The 14,213-nt window shown below is 27.0% G+C and overlaps 1 protein-coding gene across 1 annotated transcript in view; it reads left to right on the forward strand.

The window, feature by feature from the left end:
- Nucleotides 1-2,786: 2,786 nt before the first annotated feature.
- Nucleotides 2,787-14,213, forward strand: part of LOC107456707 (uncharacterized) — a 58,777-nt gene continuing 47,350 nt past the window's right edge. The window contains exon 1 of the mRNA XM_016074644.5: nucleotides 2,787-2,935. Within this exon, the coding sequence (XP_015930130.1) occupies nucleotides 2,878-2,935 (58 nt within the window). The 5' untranslated portion in view covers nucleotides 2,787-2,877. The remainder of the gene's footprint in view (nucleotides 2,936-14,213) is intronic.

Below are 14,213 nucleotides of genomic sequence, written 5' to 3' on the forward strand. Positions count from 1 at the left end.
TTTTAATATTTTTTTATAACTTGTTCGAAGCATTTTAAAACTAATTTTTACAATGCTTTCATAACTTCTTCAGATAAGATTTTGTTTTAATAATTAAATTAAATACTTTTTGATACATAAATACTATTACCGCTCAAATTTTTTTTTATTTGCTTTCAAGCAATTTATTTTATAAATAGTCGTTTGCATTTTAATATACATTAATAAGTTAGTATCTATGGTAGAGCTAAAAAGTCATTCGTAAAGCTTATTTTAAGCATTATAGATTTCTGTTACACTTTTTCGAAACGTAGAATATTATAAAAATAATAGTATAAAAATTAGTCAATTGTTATATAGAAACTAAATATCACTTGCTTATTTATTTTGCAGGCTTTTGATAACTAAATATTACTTATATTAATAACTTACGATTTTTAATAACTTATTATATTAATAACTTACGAATTTTCTTTTAACATGAAAGATCAAAACGAAGATAATTACATTTTTCATCCTTTTGTTCAGACTGAAGTTATACTTGACTATACCTCATACGACTTATCGTTAACTTGGAAAAATGAAATATATATATATATATATATATATATATATATAGCACAATAAAAACAAAGAAAAATACGAAAAAAATTAATAAGTTTTATTAACTGCGCATAAGCTGCAAGTATATAGAATTCATAATTAATATTATCTACTATTAACTTACTTTCGTTTCCTTTTTGTTTCCGTTTTTAGATCGGTTTTCTAATTTCGTGTGTTTAGGGCATTGCTCTTTGAGCCTAATTTTTGGATTTCAGCAGTAATAATAATTTGGCGCCTGCTAAAAATCAATTAAAAAGCGAGCAAATCTTACCTCTTTTTTTTTTAAATAATTATTAATTTTCTAAAATTATTATGATTATCAAACGTATTAATTACAAGCTTTATATTATCCTGTATAATATTATTACCTAGCGCACATCCATTTTCGGGCCCATCTAAGGTAACTAACATATTAGACGCGCTTCAGTATTGCGGTAAAAAAGTGCCATAATATATAACTTTATTTATGCTTCTGTTTTCATATTTTGTAATCTGGCAATCTTGTTACGAAAATATTTTAAATCATTCTTGAAAGATTCCAGTACGCGTAAGTTCATTTTAATTCGCTCCTCACTATGTGGATTTCCTTTCGTGTACTGTTCTCTAATCTCTTTACATTTTATTTTCTGTTTTTTGCTTGATATATTTGTTTGTTTTTTCGTATATATTTTTTATTTAATGTGTTCTAATTTCGCTTCAATTTTTCTGAATGCTCCTCACACTATTGTATTGATATATATTTTTTGCTTTGGCTATATTAATACAATGTTAGTAAGCACTCCTTTTTGCGGATATAATCGTGTGGGCTGATGAGGAGATTATATCTTTTCTTTGTTTTGTTTTTTGGATTTTTAATTTTTTTTAGATATTAAAAATTATATATTTTTAAATACTTTTGAAATATATTTTTAATAATTTTCTTCTCTTGTCATTATTTTTTATTATTTTCCATATTTTCTCAATATTTTAGTTTACATATATATATAAATTTATAAATTTGAAACGTAGAGAAACAAAGAAAAAGTGGATTTAAGAGATCCCCAATAAATTTTATTAAATAATTCCTTAGTTTAAACATAAAAAAAATCTAAAAAATCAATTAAACATAAAAAAAATGTTGCGCGGAATTGTGTTGGATATACGAATTTTATATTTGTGTGCAAAAAGTTTATAATTCGTTTTAAAGGTTCTCCAGGTAAGGCGAAATGCGCAAAAAGTAATTTTTTTTCAATGTCCACCCGATGGACACTCGTCATTCAGGTATCAGTAGGGTAGATTTGTTGGCCTCTCTTTCAGAGGCACCATATTAGGTGAGCAAACGTTGTACACGAAGTAAGAATAATATATTTTGGGGGTCAGAAGTCCGAATCCGTCGAAAAAACAGGTATTTTATTTGATTGAAGTACGTTTTTGTGCCTGATTTCATAAAATATCGTTTGCACTAACTAACTAGCATATTTGAGGTCATCCCGTTATACCCCTTGAGTTCTAATGCAAATTCAATAGTTTTTCAAAGTCTTTCTGCGTACGGTACATTGCAACATCGATTTTACAAAAAGTTTAAACTAGAAAGCTCCGGTAAACTCCTGCAAATTCAGAAAATGATTAATAAATATTTACTTTGAAATGCAAGAATGTGGGACCCAATGGAGCAAAATATTGGAGATTTTACTTAAAGCAAAACAAGCAAAAAATTAAACAGAATCATATCCAAGAGTCTATGAACTTTCATAAATAATTTCGAAATAAATTAAATTTTCTTAAATCTTAATAAAATTAATAAAATCTAAAACTCTACACATTTTCACCACTACCCATTCCAGTCCATTTAACTTTACTTTTTATAAATTTAAACTTCAAAAAGCAATTGAGGTAATCAGTAATAAAGGAAGAGCAATTTCTGTAGTCACAATTTCTTGAGATGTCTGTGAAGTATGCGAATAATATACCTGTAAAACTATCTTAAATTGGGAAAAATCCAAACAAAAATTATAATAAGGAGAATATGATCACTTTTCAAGTATCAAATCATTCAGTTGCAAACCAAATAGTTAATATGTGTTTTAAAGCTCGGAGGAAACTTACTTATCCTCCTAACTCACGTTTGTTTTACAATCCACGTGTGTTTTGCAATCCACGTGCTCCCGGTATTTTATCCAGGAGAAACAGGAGCGCCACCGTTGATCAGATACAATCCCAGACTCCGGTAACATTCTGCGACGTGAACATCGCTCAGGTCTGCACGGAAACTTCTTTAAGATTTTCCGAGTTTCTTTTTTCACGACTTTTAACGAGATGATTATTATATTAACTGTGACAGTTTTATTGGAGATTAAATTGTTTATTGTTACAGGTAAGAAACAATTGCCTTGAATGATATATTTTATAATGGAAATTTTAAAAACTTTATTACAATTGTATTTAATTTGCGGTACAAAACTCATGACAAATTAAAGTTACGACCCGAATTTTTAGTCAAAATAACGAAATGAATAGTAAAACTCATATAGTAAGTGTGTGATTAATTTTCTTCAAACACATTTATAAGAATTTTTTAAAGTGGGCAGCAAGATAAAATGTTCCCATTTTCATTTATCAAAAACTATTGCTCAGAAATTTTTTGAATAGTTCAAATAATTCTATAAATTTGAAATGAAACTAAAAATTCTTTACAATTTATATTTATTTTAAATTTAAGCGTTTTGGGTCTTAACATTTGTGTCATAAGTTAGCATCTAAAAAGTAGAAATTATAACTCATTTTTCGCTTTTACATAATCATAACAGATCAAGTGAGGCCGTGTTTAAAAAAGTTTAACTAACAAGCAATAATTGAGAAGTAATTTGGTTAAGTAGAGACTGGTATAGTAGAGACCTTAGATTAGTATTAGGGATATTATTTCCAAATAAAAATTTATAGAGATATTATTTGAAAGTTTTTTTAATTACTCAAAATGAAAAATATCCCTTGAACTGTAAATAATAAATTCAGAAATGATTTCAGGGATCATTTTTTTATTTGTAAGTCTTATGATTTTATGTGATCGCAGCATTTGATACCACTTTTTATAAATTCTGATGAACATTTAATTTTTATCAATATTTTTCACGATTGAAATTCAGACTAGCTTTTTTTAAACAAATTTTAGTTAAAACTTCATAATACGTAGAATAAAACTACGCATGGAAAAGTAATTATTCTAAATATAAGAGAAATAAATGTTTTGTTATAAATTTCTTCAATTAAGTTTTAGCGAAATTAATATGTGTCTAGATCAATTTATTTTAGTTTAAAATTTCTGGACAAAAATATTAATTTTTTTCAACTTTTAAGTAATCCGAGTCTTGTCCTCGAATAATCAAAATATTTTTTTACCACAAAATGTCATATTATTAAGCATATCTTCAAATCTTTGCATGATGCTATAGGACATTTTATTAAACTAGCTTTCGTGGAGCACTTTTTGAAGGAAATGACGAAAACCAGCATTTCAGTTACATGGGGAGAAAATCCACGAAAATCTCCCACGGTTAGCCTGACAGCAAGAAAACTCTAATCCGTATTCCGTCTACTACTGAGAATATTTTACGTCATCACCGTAGTCAGTGCAAGCCGAGTGATTGATATTATTGACCTGTCATCTCTGAGATTCGAACCCAGATCATCTCAATGGGAGGAGAACACTCTAACCCCTGAACTACCGCAGCTCACGATATGACATTTGAAAAATAAATGTCACTTATCGCCTTCGTTATGACATAATAACCTCGGTTATGTCAAGCGGTTTTGTTGTCTTGCAGTAAAGGTGCCATTATTTACTTTATCGTAATAGTTATTTATTAATGTTTGAATATACACTTAGTCATTCTACCTCTAGTCTTAAGGGTGGTAGTTTATAAGAGTTCTGTTTCCATAATATCTATATACTCTAAAAAAATAAAATGGAGAAAATATGCACATTTCTTTTTTTTTTTTGATATTCTGTTTTTACTCTAGATTTACGAAAAATGTAGGGAATAAAATTATCAAAATCAAATCAATTACAAAATTATCAAATAATTAACGAAATCGTCTAGAAGTTCCATTTTAAATTAACTAAATTCGTCAAACGTCATCACTCAAGTTGTATACCATTAATTTTTAGATAAACAAAATAGATTTAGAAAATTGATGGCTTCTATAGAAACACCCCTTTACGTTTCAAAGTACATTTAGAATGTCTGAATTATAATGTTTCGGTGTTATCTGTAATGAAAAGAACTGAAAAATAAATTAAAATGCACTTTTCTAGTAAAGTTTATAAAATTTTATAACTCAAAGCTATATTTTAACAAAAAAATAAAATTCTTAACTCGAAAATAAAATAACGTTTTATGACTTACTTTAGAACATCATTAAGAGCCAAAATTTATGTCGTGTATTTAACTATCAGTTGCATATATGTAAATCAAAATAGTTATTTTTCTTGAAATGTAGTGATAGTTTCTGGAATAGAAAGAAAACCATCACTCGTATTTCTCCGAATACCTTTTTTGCTTTAAAAAATCAATAGAGTAAAATTTTATTTATCTTAAATAAATATCCGTATTTCAAAATCTCAAAACAATATTGAAAAGTTGTGTTTAAATTCTAAGAATAAATTTTTTGAGCCGTACATTTTAGCTAGAAATTCTTGACATTTTTCAATATAACAGAAGAATTTCATTCTATGACGTTAAGGAAATCATATGATATCGTGAGTAATTTAAATAAATTTAGATTTACAACAAAAATAATATTTCAGTTCAAATAGTTAAAAAAATCGTTAAACTATTTGACAATTGTTTAATATACGCATCAAAAATATAATTTATTAAAACCTTGGGCTTTTAAAGTTTTGGTTGAAACTTACTCCTCGTTTTAATTTTATTTTTTGAAACTAATCTCAAAAATTAAAACTGAATCGGCATTAATTATATACAGTATTTATTTTTCAAAGTATAGTGTACTATTCATTACTACTTTGAGTTAGTTCTAATACAGTCATTAGTTTTACGCTTTACTTTAGGTTTTTAACGTGTAGAGCATACTTAGTGACTAGTTTAAGAAATTTTTATAACAGCGTAATGGTCCCATTATACTTTTCACATTTGTTTTTCAAAGTATGGAGTACAACTAATGGCAAGTCTGAACAAGTTTCAAAGACTTATTAGTAGATAACAGCCTTCCAATCATTTTTTTCCAATGCCACCCTGGATATTGACTTCGTCATTCGAGTAACAGAAGAGCAGACGTGTCGACTGCTCCCTCAGGGGCACCATATTAGGTGGGCCAACGTTGCTTTTGCAGTAAGAAATCCAGATAGTACAGCGAGGAAAAGCAAACAACATACATACCTTATTCGGGATTCGAACCCGGTCCTTCCTGACTGAAAGTCAGCCTTCTGGTCGGCGCTTTCCAATCATTAATCTCACTGTTTATGTTAGTATTTCTAAGTATAGAGTACAGTTAATGACAGGTCTGAGCCAGTTTCAAAAGTTTATTATTAGATAACAGCCTATTCACACTTACAATTAATTACTGGTACGAGTCTGAGTCAGCTTCAAATATTAATTTTAGGATATTGATATTACATTCATTTTAAGTTATACTTTTCTTTTATCAAAGAATAGTGCGCAATTAATGAAAATACTGAGCAAATTTTTAGCTATTTTGAAAACTATTTTAAGTGTATATTGTATTAATTAAATATTATTAGTTGATGAGTATATTATATTTAAATATATAAGTTTTATATATTATAATAGCATAAAAATATGCCCTCATATACGTTATAAAGTGATAAATATTGCAAAAATTTTAATATTTCAAAAGCAAAAATATATTTTTCCTAAGGGAGTCAAATATACCGAGGCCTCCAATTACTTAATGTTGAAGAAATCAGTTAAAATTTTGAAACCAGTGAGTTACATAAAATGTCATTTCGAAAAATTATATTAAAAGTTTTTGTGCTTCATTTCATCCATTCGAGTTTCAATGTAAATTTTTTCATTTGTATTTACTTCTGCGCAGACTTTTAGAAAAATATTCTTATCTTGCGAGATTATATTAAAAAGAAGACAGAAATCGGAAAAATTCCATTCCCTTAATTAATTCTACTATTAGACCGACGACGGAAACGAAACGATTATTTTTTTCTCTCAAGAGATTATTATATAAAACTTATTGCACCTAAATTGCCTTAATTCAGATAATTTCATTATTTCAGGTATCAATTGTATTTGCCATGGTTTTGATTTTTATTTAAATGTAAATTATATTGATTAATTTATGTTTTTTTGCACATGTTTTCTTTAAGTTTTGTATTACACTTTTTCGAGAAACAAGTTTCATTATTTTCAGCAAAAAATACCATTTTTTAACTAATATTTAGTATTATTTAAACATGTAAGCATTTAAATAAAACTATTAAGAATTTAAGCACATTTTAAATACAGTAAATTGGGCATAAGAATTACCTTTTTATAGCAATAAATAATAAATAAAATTAAAAATCTGACAGTTTATAATGAAAAGAGGTAGACAACACGTTGCATTTTTAATAAAAAATTAAATTTTAAAACTTCATGCTTTCATGTATATTATTAAGCAATAATAAGAAAAAGTCATTCACAATTCCCATATTAAAGTCTCATAAAGGCATATCAGTCATAGATTTGTACTAAAAAATGATCTACAAGGATATATAATTGTGTAAAATAAATGGCAGAGGTACAAATTCAAAAAAAAAATTTTGAAAAACTGTACCAGGAAGCAAATATATTTTTTCAAAAATTGTTTAAAATTACCTGACTCAGTCATTTTTTATTTGTTGAGAAAGTTAGAAATAGCTCAATTAACTCAAATGTTCACACGTAAAAGAAAACTGTTATATACATCATTGCAACTATCTAAAGACACATTCCTACAAGGAAAAAACTTATTTTTGAAAAAGAATTGAACAAAACTAGAATGGTTTTTTCTAAAATCAAATATTTTGAGCAAAAATAATTTATTTGAAAAAAATGACATAAAAGTTGAAGAATAGAAAAAGAACAAATTCAAAAAGAAAATGCCAAAAAAAAAAGACATTTCGGCGACATCGATTACAATTAAGTTTGCTACTTTGAGAGAAAATTGAGAAAAAAAAATATATTTTTTTCGTAATGTTTTTTTTTGAGAAAAATATAAATTAAAGTAAAAACATTTTCAACTTGATAGCTAAAATATTTTTTTTAAGTTGATTGAATTTAAAATATCGAAATACTAGAACATTAATAACCAACTAACCGCTCTCTGTTTTTCTTCTAATTCTTCGAAATTTAATTCTTTAGAAATTGTTCTATTTTGACAGTTGCGTGATGAAAACAATGAATAAAATAATTTTCAATAAGAAATGTCTTCTAAAATATACGCTAAGGCATCAATTTTGTAATTAGTGAAATTTCACAAACAGTTTTGAGACATAATTATTATTTCCTTGAAAAAAAATTCGAATTGTATCTCCTTTGAAAACGCTCAGCTGCTCTTTTCTTGTATCGATTTAAAACAAGGTAAAAGAATTAAGGAAAAAAAACACGATAACCTACAGTGTTAAATTACATATTAATTACAACTCACTTTCTTAAACTATATAAAAAAATAATCGAAACTAACTCTAAAATATTGTTCCATTCTCAGTAAGAGAGGAATTTTTCATCACTTTTTTTAGACGTCAATGTCATGATACATAAAGATATCCTTTGATTAGTATATTGTTAAGCATAAGGAAACGACAGTAGATAACAGAGTATAACAAGTGTTACTAAAATATTTTCACTTAATGTAAAAATACCAAGATCTTAAGATAATATTTCTCAATGTTTTATTAAAATACATCTTTCACTTTAACTCATATCTTCAATTCATGAACTATCTCCAATAAGGTGATTCGTAAAGACCGCCCTTAATATGTAGTGTTGAGAATTCTAATCGAAAATTAATGGGAAAAAAAGCGCAAACATTGGGGATCACAAATTAATATTTAAGCCAGGAAAAAACAAAGCCATCGAAATCTGACTAATCATAAAACAAGAAAGCAAATTTAAAAAACTTCAAAACAAATTTAATTGGAGGCTGAAATTTGAAAGTGTTTTTAATAATTGACTTTTAACTCCTACCAAACCTGTTTTGTCATTTTTTGCGTCCATCTTTCTGTTCCGTGATACGTCAGATTCTTATAAAATGTTTAGGGTTTCATGTCATAAATTTTAATTCGGAACCCCCAATGCGATACTTTTCTATTTTTATTTTTAAAAGAGCATTTAAGCAAACATATTAACGGAGCTATTTGCGGAATACCTTGCTTGCATATTTGAATGGGTGCTTTGATCAATGCATAATGTAAAACATTTTAAAACTTTTGAGGGAGGTAATCATATTCAGTTTTAAACTTTAAGTTATTTCTTGTCATCCTGTATTAAACACATCCAAATAAACTATTTCTTGATAAACATACTGATGTGATACATTAAAAATACAAAAAAATACTCATGTCTCAAATGTACACTACACCTAAACTTCTTAATTTCTTTTTATCTGGTATTGAAATCAAAATACTTCTCTAGATGGACTAAATTTGTATTCGGAGCAACAAAATAATAGAAGAAATGCCGAGGCCAGGATAGCCTGGTCGGTAGGGCGCGTGACCCATGTCCGAGAGTTCGTGGGTTCGAAGACTCCCCGTGTAGTAAAGTGACTGATGCACGTTATATCTGTCGAGTCGCTAAAGTCCTCCATGCTCCCATAACAAATTAATACCTCTGGGAGTACAGGATGGGAGATCAATCGTTCTCTGATTCAGGTTAAAATTACGATCTGTGAATGAATGAATGGATGTATGAATGGGTCCGCCCTATAAACGGGTGCGACGTATGGTGTGACAGAAGTCGAATTCTTGGCCATAGATGGCGCCATTGAAAAACAAGAAACGCACACTCTGCCTTAAATTTACTCGGTTTAACGAAGCAGACTTGCCCGTGTGGCAAGTGCCATCAGAAACAACTACAACAACAGAAATGCCGAAAACAAAGATAATACACTTTTGTACAAAAAAACCGAGAAATGCCTCTATTGATTTAAAATTATACAGTAAAATGAATTGTAAGTTACACGAACACTAAAATATTTCGAATAAAGTTTGTGAGCGAAACTATTTTTGAGAATCTGGTCAAGAAATTTTTTCAAAAAAATTAAACTAAATGTTATTAGAAATGATGAATAAAAAGAGAAAAAAAAGAGGAAAAAATTTCAATAGAAATTGGGTATAAAATGGATATAATGCCCAGAATTGTATTTAAGTTTTTGTAGCAAAATAAAAAAGAAATTAGGCACAACTTCAACAAATAAATATATTCGGGGCATTATCCTTCAATCGTATACTCTCATAGAATAAAAATAAAATATAATCTTCTGTGCTGTGTTCAAAATTGTACGGAATTGAACTTTGACAGTCGTTTACTCAAAAATGGATTGATTGTTCAATGCTGGCTACATAATAAAATGACGATTACAACGGCTTACGAACTAGGAATGATTTAGAAATTTCCCATAAAAAACTTATAGCACAAGTTTAGAACAGCATTCTACTTTTTACTATTAATTACAACTAAAGTACGAAATACTTTTGTAATTAACTAAGCAAAACAAACTTTCTAACTTAGATGCTTCAAATTTTCGAATTAAATTTTTTTGTTACTTAAAAATAATATAAATATTATTGAATTAAAATTTAATTATTAGATAAAACATTACCCTATTGTCGCCTTTAAACTTTAAACGTTTCAAACGTTTCAAACTTCAAACGTTTTTCAGATTAGGTCAAAGATTTTTTTTTCATTGAAGTTAAACAACCAACAATTTTTTATTGGTGTGAAAACACTTTTCCATTATAATCCTAATATATATCAATTGCATTTTCTAATTACTTTTATTTGTTATAAATGGTATTTTTTCAAACATATACCTCCTACCTCCAAAAAAAAATCTATTCCCTATATTTGATTAACATTAAATTCTTAATTAAAAAATATTTGTTTTAAAAAAACAGCAGATGAAAATATTTAAGTTTTTTATTTGAGAATTAAAACATTATTAGACAATAATATATCTTCTAGTGTCTTAGAAAAATCGAAATAACCCTTAAACAATATTTCTGATGCCTTGAACCATAATGCGGTAAAAATTTGCCGCAATTCGCTATCTTATAAGGTTTTATTTGAACAATGTTTCCATTACTATAGTATAATAAAGTTTAAGATGTACACTGATATGGTTCAGTTTAGCACCATATAAAAATTATATCAAATTTGAACAATATTATGGTTCAACCCTCTTCAAAATTTCTTCACTGACAAAAAAGTATTGCTAAATTACCAGATTATGGTAAAATTTACCACGTTTCTGGCTATATGGGAGGACCAAAGAGTTTGGTATTTTACCGAAGTGCCTTGGGAATGATTTTGGCAAAATTTACAATAAAATTTGGCTTTATATGTGTATATAATGTGTTATGAAATTTGGTAATTGCGTCAAAGTTTGGAAATTTTATCATGATACCTTAGAATGTGACTTTAAAACTATTTATTCGACTTTATTTTTCAGTTTTGAATTTCATACTAAATGCGTGGTGATAAGAACTATAATTTTGAAAACCGGAATTTCCGATAAACTGTTACCATATGAACGAAAAAATTACCAAATAAGTGATTTTAATACCGCATATTTTGGTTTTATTAGCTAGAATTATGGTTTTCGTTTCCAGAAATGTCATTATCATACACTATGGTAATTTTACCAAAAGGTGTATTTAATAAGTTAAACAAAATAAAAAGTTTTCCCTCATTGCGTTAATTTCTTCCAAAACTTCATAGAAATTCAGAATCACGAATGTAATAGTAATGAATTCATTCAAATGAAGTTACTGGTATGAATTTCTGTGATTAAAATATCATTTAAATATACTTAATATTTCACAGTTTAGGAATAACTCTTCATTAGTTAAATTTTAGGAAATCACGTTCGTGTTTTCAAATATAACACACTGCTTTATGAAATGTCTGCTGTTTTATGATAACACGCAAATATCAGACATTTTGGAGATTTCAATTTCTACACTTTAAATATATGTTTACGCATTAAAACACCTTATTGTTTAACCTCGGAAACGAATAGCTTTATTCTTCGTTTTTTTAAATAAGGGCTGCTTTTAGTTTGTTTAACGTAAGAAAAAAAGTTGAGCTTAAGTTAAAGTTTCTCTCAACCAATCCCTGAGTTGCAATTTTACGTTAATATTTTTCATATTATTAATGTCTTGAAACAAACTGCAAAAATACTCAACGAACTCTCCTCCGAAAACTTTTTGTTTATTTGAAAAAGTTGAACATTTGAAAAATTGGCTGGCTTAGTGCAAAATTGCCAAAAATCATCAAAATCTAAAATTATATGAAATCCAGAGAAAAAAAAGTTTTTACTTTTACATATGTTAAAGTCAATTTAAATTTCATATGTTGAATTTGTCACCGTATAAAATTTCCTATTATACAGATAAGCTAAAAATTGTATTGGATGCCTAAAACGACTTACAGAATATAAACCATTAATCTTTCACACATTGCCTCAACTATCTATATAATGATTAATTAAAACTAATAGACAATGAGTAGGCAAAGAATTATTATTTTACTATTTATGTGATCAATAAATGTAGTTTGAAAAACAAGCTTTTTTTAGATAATATGCTTGAAGGTTTCCTTCTGTTATACCAAATACATAAACAATAACACTATTTAGCCATTTTTAGATGTAATTCCAAATATTATGTAATAAATAAGCTCTTTATCTGTTTTTTATACATTTTTTACACATTTGCAGAATTACACATTTTTCAGAGATATTCAATATTTGTTCTGTTAAAATCTTGGCTAAAGAGACGCAAATTTCATCTTTATTTTTAATGACAGCTTTTTATTCTTAATATTTAAAATTACTTTATAGCTTAGTGAGCTACTTAATGATCATTATGGAGATTTTATTGATTTGATATTAGCTTATTTTTCTTCTTATTGCTTAGCAAATTATCTTTAGAAATAACTCCGAAGTATAGAATGTTTAAAGAAGGAACTCTTCAAAAAATAAAAGATTCGATACAATAACTAACCTAGATTGATGAAGGTCTTATAACTGACCAACTTTTAAAGAAGTTTCTGAAAAAAAATGTAGCTTACCGGAATAGGTTAAATTTTATACTCTCGAATCAAATAATTTTGGTTAAATAATATAAATACTGTATTATTTTACAAATACATATTGTATTATTGTATATCAGAAAATCTTAGTGGTGTTCTTGATCAAATCTAGTCGTGTAAAAGAAAGAAACAATGTTTCAGAGAATTAAAACTTGTTATTCAAACTTTAATTTCAAGTAGCCTGAATTTTCCTTTTTAAAACATGCAATATCAATAAATGCAATAGTTTGCAATTAAAATTATATATGTATGTAATCCGTTGTGTAATAAAGATATATATAATTTAATTTTCAAATCTCTGTAAATTGTATCAAATAATTTTATACTGTATAAAATTCTATCCGATTCTGCTCTGCCAAGCGTAGTTTGAATTTGTCTTAATATTTTCCGTGCTTCGCGTATGCTTGATTTACAAAGTCATTTTATTTTTAGAATATGTATGAAACCTAAATACTGAACATAGCTTTATATTGTCTCGTAAAAATAACTTTAATGATTCTTATATATATCATATCTTACTTTAGTTATAAATTTTAGTGTTATTAAATAACAAACATAGTGATTGATGGCTGCGGCTTCTTTGCACTAAGTAGTGTAAAAGAACATTCTAGTTATTTCACAGCATCAGAAACTTAATGTGGATTTCGGTGTAGTGGAATGCCACATTGGTGTAATGAAGTTGCCACCATTTTTGATGTTCAGATGCACGACATTTTTTTACGGTTTACATACATACTTCAACTTGTGATCATTGACTATACGAACGTGAAATAAAAATTTATATTCGGAAAACATGTATTTCTTACACTATAAAATATAACATTTTTCTATACTCTGTGTCAAAAGAAAGATAATTTTTTTTTAAAAGAAAGTGAAGTGTAAGATTTATTTTTAATTGCGTTAGTATTTTTAACTAAGAAGTGTTTAATTAATTTCCCTATAAATTTCAATTATTTAAAAAAAATAACATGCTGTATGTAAAATATTTTGCTTGTAATTATAATTTTTGTTTTGCTGACATACAAAATTAGGTTTCTAGTATCAAAAATAAAATAAATTAATCTCTCAAAATTTATTGTCGCAAAATAATGGTGCTTCTTACTTTTAGAAAGTATCATAATTAAATGGTATTTTAAAAATAAACCCAAAAAAGTAACTACTAGACTTCAAACAGATTTCACTAAAACCTTTAGAGATAAAACTTATACGAATCATAAAGTAATCAACTACCTATTTTTCCTACTATTCAAGTTTCAGTTTTATTTAAAACAAGATATTTTTAGCATTCAATAAATTTATACATTTTCTTGGAATAATCTTTCAAGTAAT

The sequence above is a fragment of the Parasteatoda tepidariorum genome, chromosome 11 (genome assembly GCF_982258835.1).
Source record: "Parasteatoda tepidariorum strain Cologne lab strain chromosome 11, Ptep-v5.0, whole genome shotgun sequence".
Lineage (NCBI taxonomy): Eukaryota > Metazoa > Arthropoda > Arachnida > Araneae > Theridiidae > Parasteatoda > Parasteatoda tepidariorum.